This window comes from Melitaea cinxia, chromosome 20 (genome assembly GCF_905220565.1).
Source record: "Melitaea cinxia chromosome 20, ilMelCinx1.1, whole genome shotgun sequence".
Taxonomy (NCBI): domain Eukaryota; kingdom Metazoa; phylum Arthropoda; class Insecta; order Lepidoptera; family Nymphalidae; genus Melitaea; species Melitaea cinxia.
This window is the reverse complement of record NC_059413.1, coordinates 4,183,140-4,209,962: the sequence shown is the minus strand read 5'-3', so window position 1 is coordinate 4,209,962 and position 26,823 is coordinate 4,183,140. Positions and strand designations below refer to the sequence as shown.

General features: G+C 30.2%; 1 protein-coding gene and 1 long non-coding RNA gene across 2 annotated transcripts; both read left to right on the top strand.

Annotated features, from left to right (window-relative positions):
- Nucleotides 1-596: 596 nt before the first annotated feature.
- On the top strand, nt 597-26,823 carry LOC123663507 (phosphatidylinositol transfer protein alpha isoform). The gene is made up of 8 exons (XM_045598180.1): nt 597-613; nt 916-946; nt 4,224-4,335; nt 9,916-10,067; nt 11,542-11,619; nt 24,721-24,951; nt 26,122-26,180; nt 26,685-26,823. Exons 1-8 carry the CDS (start codon nt 597-599, stop codon nt 26,821-26,823), a joined length of 819 nt encoding a protein of 272 aa, XP_045454136.1.
- On the top strand, nt 18,385-21,157 carry LOC123663508. The gene is made up of 7 exons (XR_006744672.1): nt 18,385-18,792; nt 18,878-19,096; nt 19,191-19,398; nt 19,579-20,036; nt 20,244-20,503; nt 20,660-20,821; nt 20,975-21,157. It is a non-coding gene; the product is annotated as an uncharacterized LOC123663508 (long non-coding RNA).

Sequence of the window (26,823 nt, the reverse complement as noted above, 5' to 3'; positions counted from 1 at the left end):
AATTAAAACAATAAAACTCTAAAATGAAGACATGAATTAACGCTTGATATTTTTAATGGTAGAGCACACGTTTCCCTATTTATTTATTTTTTAAATCACTCGCCCTATGTTGTTTCTTAAGAAGTAAACTCTGCTCTCAATCTTCGTCTTTTCTTTGTAACACGACCTTGCTGCAATTAATATTTAAATAACCATAATATTAATTTATGAAATAAATTACTGCCGGATACTGTCATCCGTCAAATAGTGATCCACAACTGGTGAATTAGGATTGACACAACTAAAAGCCATTAAGCAAAGAACTGAACTGGTGAATTAGGCTCTAAACTTCTAAAGTTTATTCTATGCTATTTTATGTAAGTTTAAATTCTTCAGTTATATTGAACGACACTAAAAGTGTTGACGTAATTTCCGTTGCATCATTGAGTTGAAGCATGCGCCTTGTCATTTTCAGTCATTGGTTGGGCAAAGATTTTTAAAATAGCTAGAAATCGAATAATAGGCTCGTAGCTCAAGTGTTGAACTGTGATAAGTTTATTTTAGGTTTTAGTGTAATATCTAATGTGCATTTAAGTGATTTACATTAAATATTCAAGATGCTTATCAAAGAATAGTGAGTATAGTAAAGGTTATATTTTGTCCTTTTGTTAATATAAATCGATTTTATGTCGTCAGCTAAATCTGCAAAGACCCTGTCAAGTATAATTTTCTTACTATAAGTAACGTAATTTGCTTAAAAGAAACCTTTTGTTACTTTAATATTATAAACTTTACTTTTATGAATAATTTTTTCGATAAATGTCATTACATTAACTTGTTTTTCCTGGCAAAAAGCCACTGATTGAAAAAATTATTATTTTATTCTATAAAGTTATATCCCATATGGTAAAATTGCACTCGTAATTTTTTTTTCAGTCGTGTAACGCTTCCTTTAACAGTAGAAGAGGTAAGCATTATTATGTTTATATTATATTTTTAATTCATTAATCTTTTCATATAATATCGTAATATGTGTATTATTAATAAAACATTTGAAAATGCAAAGTAACAGTAATTATATACTATCACTATATTTCTTTTATCAATAACTTATCACACGCATATATAGAAACACACATACACATTTATAATTTATTTTTAAAATAATTTTATTTTCAAAATATCTAATTTAGTTATATAACTTGCTATTAACTTTTTGATTATAGATGTAATCACAAATATTAATAGATGTATATCAATGTAATCATAATTTAGCTAATATGTTTAGATAAATTGTGAAGATAGGTCTCTAAAACATCTATGTGGAAAAAAACCTCTTATTATTATAATTTAATAAACTTTTGAATATTGTAAAAAAAGCTACCTTCTTTTCATATTATCAAAATAAAATTTATCAAATAATCTTCTATTAAATAAGCTATCTATGATAGAAAGTTTAATTTAGGTTGTGTATATTGGTTTTATAAACTTTGTTATATTTAAGATTAATTAATATAAATAAATAACTTAAGATTTATTAATTTAATGAAAGTTATTTATGAGATTAGATATGTCTTACTAGACATAGCGCAACACAAACATCAAAATCAGTCTAGCTATGTAAGAATAGTTAGAATATACTTAATGGTAAACCCAAGTAAAAGGACTTGTTATGATGTTGTAAAAAAAATGACAATGAAAATAATAATATTTATAGTCAAGTTAAAAGAGAGAAAAACAAAAGTTAAGATTCCAGTCATCAGTAGACAAATGACGAATTTCAGTAATAATTAGTAACTTGAATAAGCTGTTTTCAAGATTTTACTACCTAATTCAAAAAAAGGATTTCTAAGCGATGAAATCAGAAATTGGGTAATTTGTAGAACTGAAAGGATGTCGTATCGTCATAAACGGCTTACAAAGACAAAAGGGCAGGGGGGACTAGTTCGAAGAAACTATGGTAACGGAGACCCGAGGTGTTGAAATTGTTATATTTAAGGAAGGAGTAACGTCGTAGACCCCTAATCAAGTGGAAGGACAACGTAATAATAGTCTTCTACATTTCCATGTATAGGAGATCTATGCTTAAGATCTTTGTTCAAAAATGGTTAATGAAGAAGTTGAAAAAATTACCATTGCGTTGCTTTAATTTATAATTGTGCTACTGAGTGGTTATGGCACTAAGAATATAGCCACCCCCTCTCTTCCCGTTGGTGTCGTAAGAGGCGACTAAGGGATAACACAGTTCCACTACCACCTTGGAACTTAAAAAGTCGATCGATGGCGGGATAACCACCCAACTGCTAGCTTTGAAGTACACAGGCCGAAGACGGGCAGCAGCGTCTTCGATGCGACGAAGCTAGCCATCCGGTCACAAATCCGCCTGCCCAGCGTGGTGACTATGGGCAAAACACATGAGTTCCCGCCATTTTTGGCGCGAACTTGTGGAGGCCTATGTCTAGCAGCGGACTGCATTAGGCTGAAGTGAATTTATAATTACATAACAAAAAGTATCAATTATTACTAGTAAATAATTGTGTTTCTTAACCAAATAAAAAATTACTAATTTACATCGCAAGTATAGGGATAACATAACAAGCACCAGACAGCTTTCAAGTAAAAAGTTTGAAGTAACTTGCTCCTGTTAAAAATACTATACTAAAGTACACAAAATATATAAAGTGATATATATTAATATTTATAAAGATTATAAGGATAAATATTTTGCAACTTTCTAGCTTTGAAATACACATTCCTTTTTAAATATTATAGGACCACACTATTGACTTAGCCCAAAATCTAGTATCAGGAATGTTTAGTGAATAGTAAAGTAATTTTTTTTAGACAAATTATGTTATAATTAAAATAAAAAGTACATATTATAAAATCTATCCTTAATTAGTATATTTTAATGTAATGTCCTCAACTTCTCTATCAATGTCGTATTTACAAATCTCACAAGAATACAATCGAAAAACCAGATTCAATGTTATACGTTTTTATGAAATGTCGACTAAGTTATCGTCTAAGGATATAATATGAAGTAGCCATCTTCACAGCAGTAGCATTGTCAAATAAAAATGAAAAAAAAAATAGATCACAGCTAAATAGTACTACTTTTGAGCAGTGTTGTATTAGAGTAAGGTGACCAGAGCTCGTCCTGGGTAGGATCGGCAACGCGCTTGTGATGATTCTGGTGTTGTAGGCATCTTTAAGTTACGATAATCGCTTACCATCAGGTGAGCCGCACGCTTGTTTGTCAACCTAGTTTTATTAAAAAAAAAATGGTAGTCATTCGCTGATACCTCAGTTGGTAATTAGTTTCAACAAAAGCTGCGCTCGCGAGGTCACGGTACTATGTCAAGGACCCTCAGTAGAGCGGACTCAACCATGAAGAGCGACACATGTTCGCGACTAGTCTCGCTATCTCTTATTTTTAATAGTAACTGTATAATACAAACAACAAAATAAAGTTTAATGGCATTTATATTACTATTATTAGTTACAAAGGACCAATTGCGTAGAATAATGTCAGTTTTTTAATGTATTACTAGTTGACCTGGTGTATTTCGTATGAGATATTTTTTATTATTTTCTTCTATAAAAACTTTTTCCTGACAATAACGGATACAACAAAAAATATTTATCCTATTTGGTGTACTCATGCGGAAATGCGCGTATATTTTTTTTCGGTGATTCATTTTATTTAGATGAAAATGTAAACTTTTTGATATAAAATAATATATAAATATAATTTTAATGTTTTTGTCCTCAAGAAATATTTTAAAATATCATCCGCAGTACGCAAACCTTGTTTTTGAACTTAAAATAAGAGGTATTTTTTAGATTTAAAAAAAGGCCGATTTTGATTAATCTTGTTTAACACGAAAAGCACCAGTGCTTGTCCTGTAGTTCCATTTAAAATAGAGCGAGATATTATTACTTAAGGAAATATGTATGTATTTTTTTTTTAATTATTAAGTATTATTCGTTTCTCCTTGGACTGTATGCTAAAATTTCCTGTTGAAAAATTACGATAACGGTTTTTTTTTCTGAATAAAAATATTTCCGTAATTGTTTAAATGGAAACTTGACTGGTTTATGTGATTTTGTTAATATTTTTTATTTTTTGTGTTATTGTACTGTTGGTTTTTCAAATACAAATAAATAAAATTAAGATTTATGTAGTAATGAAATACGATTAAAAGAAAATTAACGAAAGCTTTCATTATTTTTTCACCCAGTATCAAGTTGCGCAGTTGTATTGTGTGGCTGAGGTCTCCAAAAATGAAACGGGCGGTGGCGAAGGTATTGAGGTCATCAAGAATGAGCCGTTCAAAGACTATCCCTTGCTAGGTGAGTCGGTTTATTATATATTTTTTAATATAATGGGTAAATATATATAGTTTATAACCCGGCGCCATGTTTTTTTTATGATGCATCGATTTTTAAAAAAAGAATTATCAAAGTATGTTGGTACATAAATAATATCAATTAGAGAACTATTATTATTATTATTTTTAACAAAAATGACGTGGCACAGATAACTTTTGGCAATTTTATGACATAATAGACACAAGTGTTTATCTTATCAAATACTGGCTATTGATTACGGTAAGTTGATATAGTTTTATAGAACAATAAAAATTTAAACGTTTTACTAAACGTTACCTAGATCGGGGAATTTCTTCAGAATTATAGCATAAAATGTAAGGAAAATTTAATGTACTAAAATACGTTTACTTTATCAAAAATCAAAAATTAATTTATTTAAATGTGTCTTTCGAATCGCAAAAAATCAGTTGGACAAGAGCACTTTCGAATCGTCATTTTACAACTTAAAATTTTAGGGTGTTTATTATTTTTGTAAAATTAAAGCTACCACCGATTTGGAATGTAGATTCTGCAGAGAAGAATTGGCAAGAAACTCCCAAAGTTACTCTTTTGATAATAATATATTTCTTTATCTTAAATTAATTGTTATTAAGTTTTTCGTCTTGTAGCGTTGAGTATTTGCTTATTGTTTAAAATAAAGCAGAATATAAGCTGTGATCAAATATTGTGTAAAGAATTATCAAGTACTGCATCCCCCCTTCTCCCCTAACTAACGCGATAAGTGGACTGGTAACCACCACATAAATCGAATTCATTGTAGTTCTAAAACCTCGTATGTCAAAATTCCAAATTTTCAGCACAGCTACAAAACTGAAACTGAAAAAAAATTACTAGACTTTTTGTTTTAAACACCTTTTACGACGCCTAATATTTAACATTAATATAATATAAAGATCAAATTTGATTTAAAATGAATTCAATGTTTTATACAGTTTCAGAACAAGACAACTACGTTGATAATTTGCAGTTATGTAAATATGCATATTTTATGTTTATTATACGAGAAGGAGATCCGAGCTAGAGACGAACTCCACCCAATTATTTCATATTTATTTTTAGTATATTAGAAAAATAATCGCGAAAGGATTGACTGAAAAATCCTGGTCAGGATATATTTAATTCAAATTAAAAACAAATAAATAAAAATGCACAACTTACATGTTTAAAGAGTAAAAATACCTATCGACAGTATGAAGTCTGTGTAAAATGCAAAACTTGGGTCGTCTATTATTTTCCTGCCATAACTACTCACGGCAGGCACAAACAGTTATATTAATATATAGGCATTTTTCTAGATATTTTCACCCACATTTTTTATAAATAAATTAAAATGAGCGCTGCTTCATCGTGAATATGATGACATAGGGTTGCCTGCTAAAAGTCTGATTTGAACGGCGTTTGCCGAATATAATAAAGCCTGGCCAGAAATTATCCAGCCAAATTTTCGCGATTTATTTTTAACATACTAAAGAAGATGATTATTTAATTTTTATTTATTAAGCAGATGGATAAATATTAATCCTAGTTTGTATCTTAGACTAATATTATATTAAATAAAAGAGTTTCTAAAAATAAAATGTAAATACGTATTTATAAAACCACTTATAAATACTACAACCAATTCTTAGTCAGTCGAATAGATGCAGTTTTTTAGGCACAAGACGTATTTTTATATGGTATTTTTATATTGGTATGGTACGATTTGTATATGGTTTTAGATGTCTCTCAGGTGTTAAGTGGTTGTTAGGTGGTTTTAAAGGCTTTATTTGATCGTAATAACATCGTTAACAAGTGTACAAGATTGTAAAGGAAATTAATAATAGTTTTTATAGTTAACTATAATTTTTAGCGCAACCTAATAATTATTTACACATATTGAAATAAATGCATTATTACTTTAAAATTCTGAGAGTTTTCGTACTAATAAGAAATAAAAAAAAATACCTAAGTAATTTAAAATATTATTTTAATTTTTTTTAAATCGTTTAATATTTAAATTTTAGTAAAGAATAACTCTAAAAGTGCTCCAAGTTCTAAAACTGGTGGTGAAAAATCAAGTGACTCGCCTTCTTGCGGAACTTGCTACCCCTGTGTCGAAGATGGTAAAATATTATTAACCAAGTAGCGAGTGCGTAATTGTTACATGTTGTCACTTGATATCATGATACATATGCAAAGGAAAGGCATAGAATTAAACCATATATTCTACATAGTATTTCTAAGCTTTTAAAAATAAAACGGTAAAATAAAAGCAGTAATTTAAACACAACTGAATTTAACCTACTGTTTTTATTTGACTGATATTTGGTATAGCTTACAAATTAATGTTATACAGAATATATAGTTTCATTTAATGCTTTTCGCTTGTATTTTACCTGTATATAGACTATATTACATAGATTACACATTAGATAAATATGTACGTAGAGTATTGACGTACCTATATAGAGTTGAAAGCAGTCATACTCAAAATAGTAATCATCAAACTTGTAAGTCGTTATGTGTCATTCCATAACACATAAGTGTCAATAACGTAATATTTTTTTAGTTGTTGATATACCTGTATTAGACAATCATATTGAGAAAATATATTGTTTTGACTTTATTTGTAACATTTTAAAAAATACGATCAAAATTTTTGTAGACTCCGATTGACACTAGTTTGATTTATGGAATTTTATTACATACATAATTTTTTACATCCAGATCTTTTAACAACAGACAAATATACTCGTAGTTAGACATCGAACCCTTGTCTGTTGTCATATTTAAAATTCGATTAGAATTACCGGCATTGCCGTTTAAAAAAAGTGTAATTCACACTGGAATATGGATAGGGTATCCCCCCATCTACAGTTTTAAACTAAATTTTGTAGTTTTATTTTATAGTGAAATCTTGACTTTGTATTGTTGTATTGTATTGTTGTGGGCTCGGTTTTCCGCATTTAGACACAAAGGTGGTCCGTTATGCGTGAAAAGAGGGCTGGCTAATTCAGCTAGCCCAAGGAAAAAAAAATCTTGACTTTATTTGAAATTTTTATCGTTGTCTCTAAAACAGCTAGTATGTAATAAGCTAACATTGCACAATTCAATGGTTTGGCCAGAAGCCAATTATGATAAGTATTAAGTACATTTATAGCATATACTAGCTCGTATTTATGCCCATGATACCTAGAGATTGATGATAGGCCCGTGAGATTGTTTTGTCAAAAGGTTTTTTTAGATAAATTAATTATGATTAGTCTTTACAATTATTGTCCAGTCCGTTGCAAGAATATTCGAAGAAAAATGCTTAAAACTAGGTTCTTTACTTAAGGTAGTGTTTCAGAGATAGATCTTCGATGGATTTTTCAAAACATGTGACAGATCCATTTGAGTGTTGTATATAATATGACAATACATATTTATTAATGTAGGTCGACTATTAAACAAGTTTTTCAACATAAATTAGTTTCCGCCGTAAATAAGTCCTCCTGGTGACCATAGTTGCTGTAAAGTATCCGAAACGTCAGGCATCTAAAAGACTTGATAAACCGCGATAAAATTCAAAAAAGTTGTGTTATTATAATGAGTGAAATTCGCGTAAACATTAGAAAATAAATAATTTTTTAACATAAACGGTCGTCTATATCTGAGGTTGTCAACTGAGGTAAGAGTCGGCTGATATATGTATATTTTTACTAGGTATATATTACATCCCTGCTGTCCACAACCCTGAAGCGGAAAGCGGATCTTGCCAGTGGAAAACTGTGCTTACGCGGCAGCTATTTTATATCTGTTAAAATTACAAATGAATAAAAAAGTATGACCTCCAATAATTAACATACTTCTTAATTAGACGACAAACAGTGAGAACTGTTTCCCACAGCGTACACTAAAAAAAAAAACTAATGAAAACCTAAATTATTGTATATCATTACGCAAATCGAAACTAATTGTAGTGCCCGTAGAAGTGACTAGTATAATGGAAATATAATCTTATGATGATCATATCAGTGGCCATATCACAAGCCTGCCGTGAAACAATTCGTTGATTACACTGTTATCTAATACTATTATTATGATATATCGTACGAGCTATTTTCCTCCGATCCGCTACAAAGTCGCTGTCAAGGTTCAACTCACTGGCTCACAACTAGTGACGTCACCGTTTACACAGATGTCGGCGTTCGGTTTATCATCGGTTTAAAAAAACCTTTATTACTTCCCCGTTGAACTGTTTTTTATGGTCTGCAAAATAATTTTCGTGTATATATTTTACATGTATGTAAGATAGTTTTTTTTTTTGTTTATTTGTTACTTTATTATTATACACAAAGAAATATATGAGACAAATGTAATTAAAAAAGGTAGGAGTAGTAAAATTACATAAATGATAACAATAAAACAAGAAATAATTACTAATAATATAATAACATACTATACATATACATTACGAAGATATATACTTATTTATATGTACATATAAACTATGACTAACAAAAAATGTTGTTTTAAGTTTGAATTTATCTTTAAAGAACATAATGTTAATAATTTGGTCAAATGGTACGTTATACTTATTATAGAGTAATAACACTATTTTTTATGCTCTAATTATTTTTAAACCCGAGCTATAGCTAATAGTGTTCAAACTTGTTCTGATATACGTTATTGATTTTAAACTATATAGAATTTTTGTAATGGTTAACATTTAATCAATTGATTTTATAATAAAATTTATTATCAAATATATATCAATTGCTTTTGATAATATCTTTAATATAGGTAGTCACAAAAAATAGTTTAAGGGCCTCTTTTACCGTTTCCCGATAAGCTGTTTGATGTATAACCGTATCCAACACATAAAATTTTACGGTACATTTTTTTCTTTTTCAATATCTTCGTTTCTTATCTCTGTTAGATATTTTTCGCGATCTATGAATCTAAAAGTGTAAGTTTATTACTATAGTTGGTGACCTAAATACCTATTTTAAGTATATTTTACTCATAAAGTCTAGTTGTAAATAATGTACAGTAGTAAGTTGAATAATAACTGTATTAAACCCCGTTTTTTAGAGCAGTGTTGCAAGATACTTATTTTGGTCAATAACTCATTATCATCATCATTGTAATTTTTTAAAGACGATTACTTTGTAAAGTTGCACGTGTAAAAGGGATTTTTTTATATTATTTTTTATATTTATTATTGAATAAATAACAAGTTATTCATATTACATATTTGTGTGTTTAATATTTTGTAAGGACAATTGAAGAAAATTTTCAGATATAAATATAAGTCATGTAGTATTAGAACACGGTATGTATATTATGTATTATTTTAAAATTAGTTATGTAGCTATCGTGGGCTAAGTTTAACGGTCCCAGTATTAAAACTAACTGTACAGCTCTTTTTATCTAACCTACTATGTCTATAGGACTATGTCTTATCAAAAGGAAATGACAGTTCCCCTTTAGCTCAGTTTACCCATGTAGTCACGTCCTTGGTAGGTCTTAATCGAGTTCTGCGAGTGGTTTAGAGTTAATCCTGTGTTGTGTTACCAGGTGGTAAATACTCCTCCGGTCAGTACACGTACAAGATCTACCACCTCGCGTCGAAGGTGCCCGCCTTCATCAGACTGCTGGCGCCGAAAGGTTCTTTGGAGGTTCACGAAGAAGCTTGGAACGCCTACCCATACTGTCGGACCGTACTCACGGTAATTATTGTTGTTTGATACGAGAAAATAGGGCAAAAGTATAAACAGCTAGCCTTATGTAAAGTGTATTTCGGAAATTTTATATTTAGTTTAACTGATATTTTACACTATAATAAAAACCCCGTCCGAATTTCTCTCACTACTGCCATTGCCATGCTGCCATCTGGGTAAAAACGGACGACAGATAGTAAATGGTTACTGGGGCTTTTGACAATCTGCAACGCAAAGTAGCTTTCAATGCGTTGCAGAAAACTCACGCACTGCCTTAGACTTTTCCCACCATACACCACAATTTTAACGAATTGTCGTGATTTCTTTGTGGGTTCAAACATTGTTTTCTTAAAAATAAAGCGAATTAGCCGAATTGGTCGAGTTGTTGTCGAGTCAAAATGAACAAATATTTAAATTTATATTTATATTGATTTTTATAAACTTGGGATAGTAGTATTAGTGTAAGCCAAATATACATTGCTCGAATTTTGTTTAAACACATGGTGTTACGTAAAACCTAGGTTTCAGTAAGTGCTAATTGCGTCTCGAGTTGAAGTGGAATAGTAATTGTCACAAGTGCTCGCCTGACTTAGTATCATTAGTAAGGTGTCGTATTACGAAACGCAATCAATATTCAGGAGGGGAATTTTCAAAAGTGGTTATCTTACCATATGTATAAAATTCTTGTGTCACAATGTTAGTTAAAATAGTCCTCCGAAACGGCTGGACCGATATGTACGATTTTATTTTTGTGTTACCCACACATTAGGAATTTTAAACATTTTTGAATATCATATCAAAAATTGACCGCTCCAGTGGGGTTCGAACCCGCGTCTCCGACTGACCGTGTCGGCGCTCTAGCCAATTAAGCTATGGAACGATGTACCCGCTAGAGCGAAACGGCTGGACCGATTTTTATGAAATTTTGTGAGCATATCGGGTAGGTCTGAGAATCGGTCACATGTATATTTCATACACCTAAGTTACAAGGGCTAAGATTAAGAGGGTTAATAAGATATATGGCAAAACAACGTTTGCGGGGTCAGTTAGTTCCTATATAAAAAGAAAATTGCAGATGTATCTACTGAGCGTTTGGTATCAGTTTAATACCTATCAATCCAATTCTAATATAATGGTATTTCCTAACTCTGGTCCTATTTATAAAATAGTCTATTACAAACGAGATTACTTTCAAATGTAGTGGTAAGTGGAATTGTTGGAAATTGGACTTGACTAGTTCTGGTAATTACCTCCCAATATATACAATATTAATAAGACCCTGTGTACACTCAGATTACCAATAAACATTTGTATTCCTACAAAATATAAAGTAAACACCGCTCACGTCACAACACACAAACAAAAAGTATTTTAGTAAGTTCAATTAGGATAAAAAAAATATTTTACGTTAAATATTATGTTTCATACTATTTCTTTAAACCATTCAGTTCAATCAAGAACTTTAATTAACGTTCCCTTACAGAACCCTGGCTACATGAAAGAAAACTTCGTCATCTGCATAGAATCCTTGCACTTGCCAGATGCGGGCGACCAGCAAAATGTAAGTTCATACACATTCCAACAGTACGTTATGACTAATACACTATGTTAAAAATAATGTGTTACGTTACTAACTGGAATACATAGGTGTTTGTCCGTTCAACTACTAAGCGAGGAAAGTTTATGTTACTGATGTTAATCCTGATTTGTATGAGTTTTGACATTTTTAACCGACTTGAAAAAAGGAGGTTTTCAGTTCGACTGTTTTTTTTTATTATGCATGCTGCCTCAGAACTTTTGACAGGGTGGACCGATTTCGATGTTTTTTTTTATCGAATGGTGGTACGTGTGATGTGGTCCCATTTGATTTAATTATGATCAGACCAGTACTTTTTGCATGGGTTGTCTGGAAGAAATTGCTAATTAGCCATAAGTCCGCTCATTGTACTTCACTGTCTATAACTACCTTTATGCTTTGTTTGTAATATATTTGTGGTGTACAATAAAGTATAAAATAATAATAATTATCGCTAATAATTTGTATTTATTAATACGTCTATTTGATGATAATAAAAATTAGTCACGTACTGACGAACGCGTAAAGTTTAAATAATCGTTACGTTTTCTGAAATTTTCTTTTCTTAATATTGTACTCCGTAAGAACTTTTCACTTTACAGTGTAACAAATGATAAAAAAATAGCCTAATTGGTGCAGGCGCTCTTGAATTATGCGCTTAGCGACACGTTTAGGGATTTATTTGTATTTATGTTAATTATAAATAAATAACAATGGATATTTAATTGGTAAATAATACGGATAATAAATACAAATGAACAGATCATTTTCCTCAAACATTATTATTAAATCTTTTATTAGTTTTTATTTAATAATTTGGGCTTAATATATGCCTATATATAGATGTATCTATCTATATAGATAGATTGTGATATTTGATACTTATTAATTGTTTTGACTAGTATCGAAGTGGTCGAAACGAATGTTAATTAACCCTCGTATTGGAGTTTGATTGGAGGTCAAGTGGTCGTGAGTCGTTGTCGGGTGCCTTATTATCAAATCACGGGCAGAAAATTTCTTTAATTTTGATTAAAAATGATTTAGACATTAATTTAAAATGCAATCGCTTCAGCCCACTATTGGGCCTCTTTCCCCATGTAGGAGAAGTATCAGAGCTTAATCCACCACTCTGCTGCAATGCGGGTTGGCGGATATATTCTCTACTATGAGTAACGATCGCTATCAGGTGTACATGATAACAAATTTTTTTCTAATAGAAAAATAATTTGACTTAAATTTATCGCATGTTTTAATTTGGTTTTTGTTTTTAACCGACTTCCAAAAAAGGAGGAGGTTCTCAATTCGACTGTATTTTTTTTTTTTTTTTTTATGTATGTTACATCAGAACTTTTGACTGGGTAGACCGATTTCGACAAATTTTGTTTTAATCGAAAGGTTGTGTGTGCCAATTGGTCCCATTTAAATTTATTTGAGATCTAACAACTACTTTTCGAGTTATATCTAATAATGCGTTTTTACTTGACGCTTTTTTCGTCGACCTACTTTGTATAATACAACCGCATAACTTTCTACTGGATGTACCAATTTTGATAATTCTTTTTTTGTTGGAAAGGGGATATCCCTAGTTTGGTACCGTGATAAGGAAACCAGGATCTGCTGATGGGATCCCAGAGAAATCGAGGGAAACTCTCGAAAATCCGTAATAACTTTTTACTGGGTGTACCGATTTTGATAATTTTTAATTTAATCGAAAGCTGATGTTTATCATGTGGTCACATATAAATTTTATCGAGATCTGATAACTACTTTTTGAGTAATCTTTGATAACGCGTAGTTGCTTGACTATTTTTTCGTCGATCTACGCTGTATTACTTGTCGATGTAATTGAAGTCGGTTTTTTTTTCGTTTGCGAGCAAACACAATTATGTTTGTAATATTGATTGTTATCAAATGACGTAAACCTTAACTGCTTAAAAACCTGTTCTAAAGATGAATCTTTGGGTGTTAAGTCTTATATGATAAAAAAAAATTACCCGAATTTTTGTCAAATGATTATTACATTAAAACTATAATTATGCAACTATATCTTATACCTTATGTTAACGGCATTTTTATGTAAAATACAAAACTTGTAAGAATTTCCAACGAATCCTTTAAAAATAATTTGAAGCCAAACACCGCCATTGAAACAAATAATAGCTGGCATATTTAATTGACCCGTTGGTACAGTTGGCGGAAATCCCGCTCATAGTGCCTTATCTCTAGGATCGCGCATTCAATCCCTGCCCCGAATCTAAATGTTATATGATCAAATGTAGTTATTAAATTGAATTATAAATATGTCTGTCAGCCGGCTGTTATATAAGCGTTAAGTTTATCTTTGAAACAGACGACCGTGTGTTGATATATAGTAAATAAATAAACGCCTCACACTTAATTGCCCCCACTAGGATTTACTCCTGAGGTCCGGCACGGTCACAATAGACAAGCACAAACGCCCAGACGACGTCAAACATCTGTGTGGTCAATATAATACAAAAATATATCATGTGGGGCGATCGAACCCGCAACAGCCGCAACCCAGGTTCGTGGCCGTTACTGTAACTCGTCGTCAAATATATATTTATATCTTCTAATGTATAAAAATCTCGTGCCACAGTGATTGTTTTCGAATTCCTCTGAAACGGCTCGTTTTTATAAAATTTCTGTGTATTATTGGTAGGTATAGGTCGTAGGTTGTTTTTTTATACCCCATTAGCTGTGTCCGCGACTTCGTCCGCGTGGAATTTAATAAAAAAGTTATTTTTCTGTTCGCCGAGTTATAAAATCAATAAAATTCTAAAATAAAAGTAGCCTAAGCTACTCCTTATTACATCAGCTATCTGCCACTGAAAGTCGCGTCAAAATCGGTCCAGCCGTTTCAGAGATTAGCCGGAACAAACCGATAGACAGACAGACAAAATTTGTAAAAAATGTTATTTTGGTATATGTATTATATCCATACGCATTTAGTAAAAATCGGCTATTTTAATATTACAAACAGACACTTCCATTTTATTTATTTATATAGATCTAGGGGTCTGGTGTCTAGGGGTAATAGTGTCTCTATCCATATGGCAGACAACGTTTGCCCGGTCAGCTAGTTAACCGAATTTAAAAAAAAGGTTTAGGCTCTCAGTTGTTAGATTGTATTTTTGTATGTGTGTTACGCCAGAACTTCTTACTGAGTGGACCGCTTTCGATGATTCTTATTTTAATCGTAAGTTGGTGCTTGTCATGTGGTCCCATTTAAATTTACTCGAGGTCTGACAAGAACTTTTTAAGTTATTTCTAATAATGCGTATTTTATTATGGTCTGATTACTAATCGATGTATTTAAAATATTTTTTTTTATACTCGCTAGCAAACACGATTATATTTTTAGTAAACTTGTAGTATAAAGCAGTGAGCCTCGACGTGAGAAGCAATCAATATCATTTACGTAACGAGAATCGCAATGACGCTTAATATATGATATATTATATACCTAGTTATGTAGTTACTACACTGTAAAAAATTTTTGTAAAATTATCATTTTTTTACTCAACATGAGATGGCTAAATTACTAATCAGTGTGTATGAATTCAAATTATAACACATTTTGAGTAATTTTCCAAGACATATGAGAAAATTTGCTAAGATGCGCTTTAATTTTACAATCTTAGAGTATAAATCTTACTTGTATTGTAATTTCACGGAACAGTTTATTAAATTTTAATAACAAACTTTGAAGATTTACCAAAATTTTTAGTAATTTGAGATACTATATTTTTTTGTAAAATTACCAAATATTTTATAATTCGAATTACTGTGAAGTGTTTAGAAATTTACAAATTTTGTTATTATTTTTACAATTTGAACTGTAAAATTACACAATACATTGTAAAATTACTAAAAAATACTATTTGTCTGTTGCCATGTATAATTTTACTAAACAGGTTATCAATTTTCGATACCAAGCTCCTTAAATTTACTAACATTGTTTGTGTTTTGAATTACTAATTTTGTTGTAAATTTACAAAACAATATTGTAATTTAAACTACAATCAAAGTATTGAAAATTCAAAAAAATTTTTTGGTATTTTTACTATTCTTATTGTAAAATTACACAATGTATTGTAAAATTACTAAAAAATACTATTTTTCTTTTAGCCTTGTTTAATTTTACTAAACACGCTGTCGACTTTCGTTTCCAAGCTTCGTAAATTTACAAACATTGTGCGTATTTTAATTTAATCTGTGGTCTAGTAAGATTGTGAAACAATAGTTAAATTCGAATTCTAATGAATTCATTGGAAATTCAATAATCTTCTCATTAATTTTATTATTTTGACTGTAAAATTATACAGTGTTTTGTATAATTAACAGTATAATAGGGTAACTACTTTTTTAGATGAACCAAAATTGTTAGTATTTCGGTTTACCATAGTTTCTTGAAAGATTACAAAAAAAAATGTTTATTTACATATTATTGAAATTATTAAAAATTTATCAATATTTTTATATCATATTTATATGTAAAATTTTGATTTGAAAAACATGTATAGTAAAGTTATGATTAATAAAGCATTTTTAACTTCCCTCTAAAAAAATTAAAAAAATTTTTAAAAATCGGGAAGTTATTGGTTTTACCCCGTTTTTCGAAAGTCGAGTTTTCATCATATCTCGACGTTTAAAGGCCCTAGAAAGCTTCCCTGACTATTTTTACGAGGGTGTCTGTATGTCTGTGTGGATGTGTGTGTGTACGCATGTAAACCCCCGAGTAGAAAAAAGGTCAGGCTCAACCAGATCATGTATCTGGACCGGATCAGGATAGGATAAGGTACGCCTGATCCGGCAAGCTCTATCAGGACCAGGTCCGGTCCAGACAAAGATAGCCTGATGTAAAATATAATCAAGTATGGTAAGGCATACTGGATCAGGACCAGGTCCGGCCCAGACAAGGATAGCCTGATGTAAAATATAATCAAGTATGGTAAGGCATACCTGATCAGGACCAGGTCCGGTCCAGACAAGGATAGACTGATATAAAATATAACCAAGTATGGTAAGGCATACTGCATCAGGACCAGGTCCGGTCCAGACAAGGGTAGCCTGATGTAAAATATAACCAAGTATGGTAAGGCATACTGCATCAGGACCAGGTCTAGATCAAATAAGAACAGCCTAGGTAGTAAAGAATATAGCCACTCCCTCTCTTCCCGTGGGTGTCGTAAGAGGCGACTAAGGGATAACGCAGTTCCACTACCACCTTGGAACTTAAGAAGCCGACCGATGGCGAGATAACCATCTAACCGCTGGCTTTGAAACACACAGGCCGAAGATGGGCAGCAGCGTCTTAGGTGCGACAAAGCCAGCCCTGCGGTCACCAACCTGCCTGCCCAGGCAACACACACGAGTTTACGCCATTTTTGACGTGAACTTATGGAGGCCTATGTCCAGCAGTGGATCTGTGTTCGGCTGAAATGATGATGATGATTTAAGTTGTATTTGCATCAAATCAGATTAATCTAGTGTGAATTTTTTTCAACTGAACTCAGCTAGCATAAATTTTATTTGTAACAATGGAATAAATAACAATTTAATTCAATTCAAGATATTTTTGACCAAAAATTTTAATGAATCTAATCGTTTAATATTATTAGTCTAGTAAATACCATATAGCTGAGTACATAATAATAACTATTATAATCGTAATCTTCTACCCGCTTATATTTATATATTTAAGTATATCTAAATTTATTATATTTTTATATAAGTATTTATTATATTACTAGCTGGGCCCGCAACTTCGACGGCGTGGGATTTAAAAAAAAAATTGTTCAATTCGTAGTTATTCGTATTAAGTAGCCTAAGTTACTCCTTGTTACATCAACTATCTGCCAATGAAAGTCCCGTCAAAATCTGTCCAGCCGTTTCAGAGATTAGATAATACCAAATTCGATTTTAAATAATAATCAGAAGAAATTTCCATCGATTTAATGAAATATTTTTAGATTAAAAATATTAATTATTTATTCGTTTATTACTTGTTTTGTTACTTTAAACCAATAATTTTACTTGTTTCATTTGCATACCCAATTTCGTACCTAATTTGTTAACTCAGAATACAAAAAAAAACTGTGTGTTTGTTCTGTAATCTAAATTTGTTAGATAAATAAGTAGGTAGGTATGTGATTTTCCAAGTATTTTTGCTCCATAACTCTTGATATAAACCCTGCCTGATTAGCCTGATTTAGACCTAGCTACATATATACTAATCTGTTATTTTGACTTTATTAAATTTCACTAACGCGTGCATAGTTAAATTTTAAGATAGCCGTCAAAAATAAATAAATCAATGAACAGAGTTATTTTTCTTTACTCTTGATTTGAAATTCAATTCCAAGATTTCGACTTAATTAGATACTATTTTTATTTCCGTTTTTCATTAAATTTATAGAAACAATAATTACCTACATGACGTAAAGTTATTTTTATCATAATTATGATCGATTTATTCATTTATTGTATTACAAGCACAATTTGATAGTCTGTAGTTGTTAATTTGTTATTCATAGGTCACTTCAGCACCAGTCAATTGAGTATATTATATATAAAAAACTGCCTTTAATTTCTATTAAATAACATGAATATAATAACGAATATAACATAATATAATCTTGCATTGAATTATATACAATAAATAAAACTTAACGAAAATATTAATATAAATACAACATAATAAGGAACGAAATATAAGCAACAGCGTGTGACGTCACGAAGGAACATGTCGGATCTTGTTCACAGTGTTCTTCGTTAAGACGCACATCACTCACATCAGTGTTTCAGTGTATTAATCTTTGAAGTGATAAAGAATTTTGTGTCATAAAAAAGCGTTTCTTGAAAGTATAATTATATTTTTATATAACTTAAAAGTTATTTGTCGATTAGCATATTAATGTAAATAATATCAAGATTAAATAAGTTCAATACAAAAACTGAACCATATTAATATTGTGTTAAACAAAAAAAAAGTGTACTATAAACTTCTCTCTAGACGTTTGTATCGGTGTGTATTGTGTACATAATACGAACTTGTGGACTAATTTAGCTAGATAAAAATTTGTGTTGTGTGTAAAGCTTCGTTTTTATGTTTAATTACGTAAAACATTTAAGGTTAGTAAAAATCATTGAAAAAATACATTACAATTCTTTACTATTTTTAAAATAATTTTATATTTCAATAATCTGTTTTTTTCAGATGGTTTTTTTTTATGCATTAGTTTTATTTTTAAATGATTCATCCAATAAAGAAATTGATATATTGAATATCGTGGTACCGGATGTAAATAGCCTGAATCATTGTTAAAAAGTACTAAGTATTGTAAATTATTACAAACGATAGTTAAAGAGAAGAAAGATAAAAATAAGAAGAAAGATAAATAAAAAGAAAGATAAGTTCAAATAAGTGGCACAGCAGGTAAATTATTATTTAAATTATAGATTTTTAAGAATTGCTATTTCATTGTCATAATAATAAGAAAGTAATTCACAATTACAATTAATATTATCAGAAACAATGGAAGAGGCAGAGGAAAAATTAATAAGATTAAAAAGAACCCCTATTCTTCTCTACCAATAATGAGTATTCTGCTAAAGCAAAAGCGGCTGCTGTTGAAAAAAGTTTCAAATTAAAAGCATTAGCAAAGGATTGATTCAAAATAGATAATATATTTAGCCAAATAGCTTTAGAGTTAACTGACGAATCCACTGAAATTGCAGGTAATATTTATTATTTAAAATGTAAATATTGTTGATTAATTTCTAATAATTTTTTTACGGTTTTTTTTTTTACAAGGGATATATATTAATTGATATAAATTTATTTTTAATCGTTAATTTTTATACTATCAATTAAGTTATAATACTGAAATTTTATTTCAAATTTTTTCATTCCACTAGAACCTAAGAAATAGAAGCCAAAAAAATGTAACCAAAAAATTGTGAAGAAACAAGCCTAAAAACATAATCTCGAATGGTCATCTACATCAATAGCGTCTTCGATATCTTCATCACCACTGTCATCGTTATGTAAACCTATGAAAATAAATAATGAAACTAAAAAAACGAATTAATGACAGTACTAACTACATTGTTGGCTCAAAAGGAAAAAAAATTAGTTCATAATCTACACCATGCCACCTTGATCATCTTCATCATCAACTAAAAGTAGAAAAATAAGAAAAATCAATTCGAGTTTGAAGGACATAAATATGCTTATGGAAATAGCACATGAAGACAGTATTATCAGCAACAATTGCTGATAATCCCTTTTCATCATCATCATAAATCTGAAACAGAAGCTGAAATGAATATATTAGCAGCTAGATCATCATCAACAAAAAATACTGTATCCAGTGGTAAGAAAAAAATATATATTGTTTTTAATTTATTAGGATATCTATACTTATTATAATTATTTACAAAATCATAATAAAGATTCCATTCTGAAATTGTGGAGTGTTGTAATCGTGATAATATTTATCTCTCAATATTTTGAAACAATTTGAAATTTAAATCATTGTGTTAGTTAAAAAAAAAAGTAATATATAATTTATTTTCAACAGATTCTTTGCTGGAATGTATCAAACATAATAACAGTCTATCAAAACAATTAGCGAATTTAAAAGTCCATATCTGCTGACGTTCCCAAATCCTATCTGAAATAAAAAAATAACAGTACTCAGCTGTTAGATTTCAGTTTATTAACAGATCCTGAAGGAAATCCAGTGGTCCAAAAATTAGAATTTCCGCTATCAACAATGGAAGATATTATTTTGATAAATTCAATGAAAAATTAAAAGGCCAAAAATATAAAAATAAAATGGTAAGTTTTTAATAAACTATATTCTTATATACAAATATATGAAAGATCTAATATAGTTGCTCTATCTGACAATATTGAAATTGACATATTTGATAAAATGCTAATCATAATAATTAATTAATCATACAAATAATTATAATAAATTTTCTTTTCCAGAATAAACATATATACTTTTCTCTTGATGGAAAAAATACTTTTACCCATAATATGGGAAATATTACTCGTGTTTATATAACAAGAGATGTCATAATTATGTAGAAGTTAAAGCAACTTCAAAAAAAAGTTTTCAAAGATACGACTTTTTCACTTCTATAAAAAGTATGTTAATCATTATATAGTGCAGGATTACTATCATTGATACCTAATTAATTATTTCTTAATTATATGTTATTATTTTATACCTAATAATAATTATTTTTTACTATTACTAATTTAATTACGTACATGATTAATTTAAATTTTGTATTTAAGCTGCAGTAAGACAGAAATTCGAAAAGAATCAAGAAAGTATTTTCGATAATAAATTCCCTCAAGCATTGTCTGCAGTATTGAATAATGCTAATATATTAATAAAGATTGGGATGGGTACAGGGTATTCAGGATCAAAAAACTACCATCTAATGAAGATAAATAAAAACAACTAATCGCTTTTAATTTATTTACTTTTTTAAAATCTTTTTTTTTTGCCAAGCAAACAAAAAGAAAAATTAATTCATAATATTTAATAACAATCATTATTATTATTAACTTTAACATAAAAATAATTGATATTTAAAGTAAAAACAAAAATAAATAATACATTTGAAAAAAATAAATGGAAATAAATATGTTTTTTTTTTTTCAATCGGATAAGTTTTATTTCTGTTTAAGTGCACAATAAAGTGTATTGTTATGTTATGTTAAGTTAAATATATATAATATGTTATTTTAAATATACATAGTATGTTAAGTAACATAATATATTTCTTTTTTTTTTCTGACGTGACGTCTAATAAATCGATTAACGCCGGCTTCGTTACGCTCATTATGTATGCTTGTGCCGCATCTATCTGATCGGCCTATGCATCCGAGGAGATGTTTTGTTACGACGGTTTGCAGACAACCAAGTTTTTTAATAAACAATTTTGTCAAGACTGTACATTCGTGTTTTATTTAAAAGGACCGCTCTGGGCATACTCGATTTGGATCAAGCAACCAAGGACCGGACCGTGCATGCCTGATCAGGACTAGATAAGGCATGTAACGCAAATGATGTATCTGGACCTGACCAGGGAAACCTGATCAGGTCCAGATCAGGTATGACCTGAGATCAGGAAAACCTGATCAGGTCCAGATCAGGTTTTCCTGATCAGGTCCAGATACATCATCTGCGTTACATGCCTTATCTAGTCCTGATCAGGCATGCACGGTCCGGTCCTGACTAGGAAGACGAAAAAATTTCTACTCGGGCCTCTTATAACTTTTGAACGGCTTGACCGATCGAAACGAGACTCGTGGCATTCGAAAGGGTTCCACTCAACTTAGACTTAATTAAGTAGTATAGTTACAAAACAGCATAGTAAATTTACTAAACATTTTTATGATCAATTATTGATTAAAATTACAAAATTGTATAGTAAAATTACTAATCAAATTTTCTGTAACTGCTTGGCAAATTTCCAAAAATATTTTGTAATTTTATCAAACCCAATTCAAATGAATTGGTTGGTGTAGTTACGAAACTGCGTAGTAAATTTACTAAACATTTTTATGATCAATTATTGAATAAAATTACAAAACAGCATAGTAAATTTACTAAGCATTTTCATGATACATTCTTGAGTAAAATTACAAAACTGTATGATAAAATTACTATTTAAATCTTCTGGAACTGCTTGGTAAATTTCCAAAAACATTTTGTAATTTTCTCAAATTGAGTTGAAGCATTCTGTTTAGTAAATTTACTAAATTGTTTTGCGTTAAAACTTCCCACACATTTTTAGTAAGTTTACCAAAGAAATTTTTAACAGTGTAGGCACTGTGAAATAAACTGCAATTATTTATAAGGACTTAAGTTTTTTTTTTTTTTAATAAGACCTCTGTGGTAACGTTTCCTCGTTTCCTCGTTTTTTTTTTATTTAATTATTTTTGATATAATATAAAATTATAAAATAATAATAATACATGTAATTTCGTTAATTAATGAGATTCTTTGTAATTTGCATAATAAGGTGTAACAATATTATATTAAATAAAGTTTAAATAACTTTTTATTATAAATTAGCGTAATAGTTAATGTTTGTATTTAAATAATATTTATTTTCATCATTGTATTTGTGCGTTGAAGTAAAGTAAATAGTATTAATGATAAATTCCAACAATTAATTTAAAAAGAATATACTGAACTTTGTCCTTGTTTTGCTCGAAGTTAAGATTAATGCAAGGTTAAAATAGTTAATTATGATGACGAGAAAATAACCTTTATATATATATACGTATATTATTATTAAGTTTTTTTTTCCAATAACTTATAATCGGATTCCATAAAAGAGTGACAATTGATCGTTTTTGCTATGAAGGGACTGGCTCTAAGTGGGAAATTGTCTTTAGGATGAGACTTGAATTGCATAGTTCTAAAATCGTGATTTGTACACTGACTTTTTACAGGATATGTTTTACTAATTCTAGAAATAATAACATTACTTATATGTAAAAGCAATAAAAGCACAAGAAACCTGTTTTTGCAATGGTTTGGTAAGATCTAAAAAATTTATAGTTTTAAATATTATGGGTGGTCACTTAACTTAGTAGTGTCATCATCATCATCATCATCACTTCAGCCTATCACAGTCCACTGCTGGACATAAGCCTCCAAAAATGGCGTGAACTTATGTGTGTTGCCCATAGTCACCGCGCTGGGCAGGCGGGTTGGTGACCGCAGGGCTGGCTTTGTCGCACCGAAGACGCTGCTGACTTAGTAGTGTATATTAATTGTATTATATAATACAAAAACACTTCTTGATATCTATATGTAACGTCAAACTCGAAAATTCAATTCTGAACATTGAAGATATTTGCATTTTCTTTTCTTAAGTGAGCATTACCCATATCTCTTAAACTGTTTGTTACTAAGAACTAACAAAAAAAAACTACAATGTGTTAAAAAGTACTTGCTGCACACCGAGTATCTATGTAAATCTTTCAATTAGTTACTATCACACACAAACACTCAACGTGTCGTCCTCAATAGGCATGACGACAGTATCAAAAAATCGTCAATCTAATGATTTTAGGGGAACACTCATACTAAAAAGATTAAAAATACTGGTTTAGTTTTAATTTAAAAAATCAGATTATTATGATTTTCAATAAAATAAAACATTAAAACACTGCAATCGGCCCTTTTGATTGAAATACAAATCATGTCGCATGACGTCAAGCTTAGGTAAATACCGCTGTTAATACTCTCATTCACTGTGTTTTGTTCTTCAACTCAATGACATGTTTAAAGAGTAACGCCAGAGCCGACGCCATGACACCTGCAGCTGTTTTGGCGCACTATTCAAAAAGATATTAGAAAAATAGTTAAATCTTCCTTAAACTTAAGATTATTACTGAAATAAAAAAAATTTCGTAAATAGTAAATGTGTACCCACATTACGGAAGAGTTTTTTTTTTAATCTTTCGTCACGTCTATTCTATGTACATTCTGTTCTATCTCGTAAAATTAGCAATTGTTATTGTACTGAAGCCAATAATTTATAGGAGACCATTCTATAACTTCTAACTTGAAGGGAGTCTGTAAACAGAGAGGACGCAGTGTACGAAGCTTGTCCACATAACCTTTTTAGATAAATAAAAATGAATCGCTAAATACACTGATGATTGTAAAAGTCGGAAACGGCTAAACTTATTAGGCTATCTAGGTTATTAGGCTATGAAGTTATTAAAATGGGACTAATTTAAATTTTTTGAAGGGACGAAAAATTAAGAAAATATCACGAAACGATACAATTAATTTAGCTTCACCTGTTCGACATTTCTTAAAACAAACGTCTGTCGTGTCAGAGAGTTGACAATAGATGTACAGAGAACTTATGAAATCGATTAGTACATAAAATTACTTTAAAAAAAAATAATGACATTACACGCTACTCGGCAGAATAAAGCTTGTAAATGTTTAAAATGTTACATCTTTGTATCAACGTAATGAAGTGAATTTGAATAATTCATTTTAGGTTCACGAATTGCCTCCCGAGAAGCTAAAGAACCGCGAAGTGGTAAACATCGACATCGCGAACGACCCTCTACCGGCCGCCGACTACAAGCCGGAGACGGATCCGACCAAGTTCAAGTCGAGTAAGACAGGCCGCGGGCCGCTCGTCGGGCCCGGTTGGAAGAATGACGTCAAGCCCGTCATGACCTGCTACAAGCTCGTCACTGCAGAGTTCAAGTGGTTCGGCTTACAGGTAATTAAAGATTCAAGTACAGTGACTACGTGTGCGTAAGAGATTTCGTGCGTCCCTGTGTGCGTGCGTGTATGCATGTGTCCGTGCGTTAGTTATTTCTTTTATATTATTAACTTTTAATAAATACAATAACTAATTTAAAATGTCGTTATTGGTGCGATTTTTATAGTTTGGCCTTGATTACTTGATGACTTCAAATAAAATATAAATTGTAGTGTACATACTTCAGATAGTTTAATTGTTATACAGTCTTTAATTTTTTTTTTCGAATTTCTTTTTACAAAAAGCTCAATAATGAATAAGAAGTTTCTTTGTGCTTTTTTTAACTGCAAAAGTATTATCTTTTCTGATTGTGAGATGCAACATTTTTCAATTTGCTGAAGATTTAGAAGAAAAAAAGTATAAGCTTAGTTTAAAGTAGTTTTATACTTGAAATAATTGTGGAAGTTACGAGTAATAATTTCTTTACAAAGAAGTTTTGTTATATTCGCGCAGTTATTTACACGTGAAGCCATTTAAAGGGCAACTGAGTAAAGAGCTAGAATGATTCTAATTGCATTTGTTAGCACAATTTAACTACGATGAATTCCGCAACGCGGAAGACGAACTTATACTTGAAACTATTAACTCTATTAACCGTTGACTGAATGCTATAACTATATAAACTGTTTGGATATTTTAAACTTTAAATTAAAAATATATATTTCTTTAAAAATTAAAATAGTTGAAATCATTTCGATCTTAATAGAAAATGAATAAATTGAAATGAAATAAAAATGATTTTTGTATATTATAATTTAAAAAAAATGTAAAAACATAATTTTAATATTTAATACATTCAGAAAAATTAGCCCAGCCGGAAAATATTTACAATTTTCCTCTTGTAAATTAAAATTAATAATAAATAATAATAAACTGATGAACGAAACATGAGCAAAATAAATAACATTATAGACATCTTAATATTAATTCTTCACACTTTCATAGAATTATGTTATAATGAGAACAAGTTATTAAGCCTACTTAACGAATTTAAGAGATTTTTTAGTATTGTGACCTATTTTCCTTGCCATTATTACACGAAATATGAAGTTACAGTCATTTTGTGTAGGTTTGTAATACTGATGAATATTGTTTGTCTTGTTAAAATTTTAATTTATTTAATTTCAGAGCAAAGTTGAAAATGTGATTCAGAAATCGGAGCGACGACTATTTACCATATTCCATAGGTAAGATTCTTTTGTTATATGTTTGATTTTCTGGTTGTATTATTTCCTATAGATCTATAATAATTATGAAAAGATTACTCGTTGAAATTACATTTAATTTGCTGAGATATTTTTATTGTGTATCAATAATTAAAGACAAAATACAGGTTGACTATTTTATCTTATATATAAATTTATAAAATTCTCGTGACACAATGTTAGTTACCATACTCCACCGAAACGGCTGAACCGATTTTTATGAAATTTTGTGTGCATATCTGATAGGTTTGAGAATCGGCCAAAATCTATTTTTTATACCCCTAAGCTACAAGGGAGGGGGGTATAAAGAGGGTCATTAATATATATGACAAAACAACGTTATCTGGGTCAGGTAGTATAAATATAAAATTACCAAGCATCGCATAAAATTTATTTTTATACATACAGCCATTGCATTGATTTTTTGCAAACGTTAAGTAAGATTATAATTAGTGCTGTAATAATTTTTTTTTTATTAAATTCCAGGCAAGTGTTCTGCTCCATGGACGACTGGTACGGCATGACGATGGCGGATATCCGAGCGATCGAGGACCGCACCAAGGAGGAGCTCGAGAAGCTTCGGCGCGAGGGCGAAGTGCGCGGCATGCGCGCCGACAACGAGTAG

Coding starts and splice junctions, on each gene's coding strand:
- LOC123663507 (XM_045598180.1), top strand. Junction 4,336..9,915: donor CAAAGACTATCCCTTGCTAG/GTGAGTCGGTTT, acceptor TTGTGTTACCAG/GTGGTAAATACTCCTCCGGT. Junction 10,068..11,541: donor ACTGTCGGACCGTACTCACG/GTAATTATTGTT, acceptor GTTCCCTTACAG/AACCCTGGCTACATGAAAGA.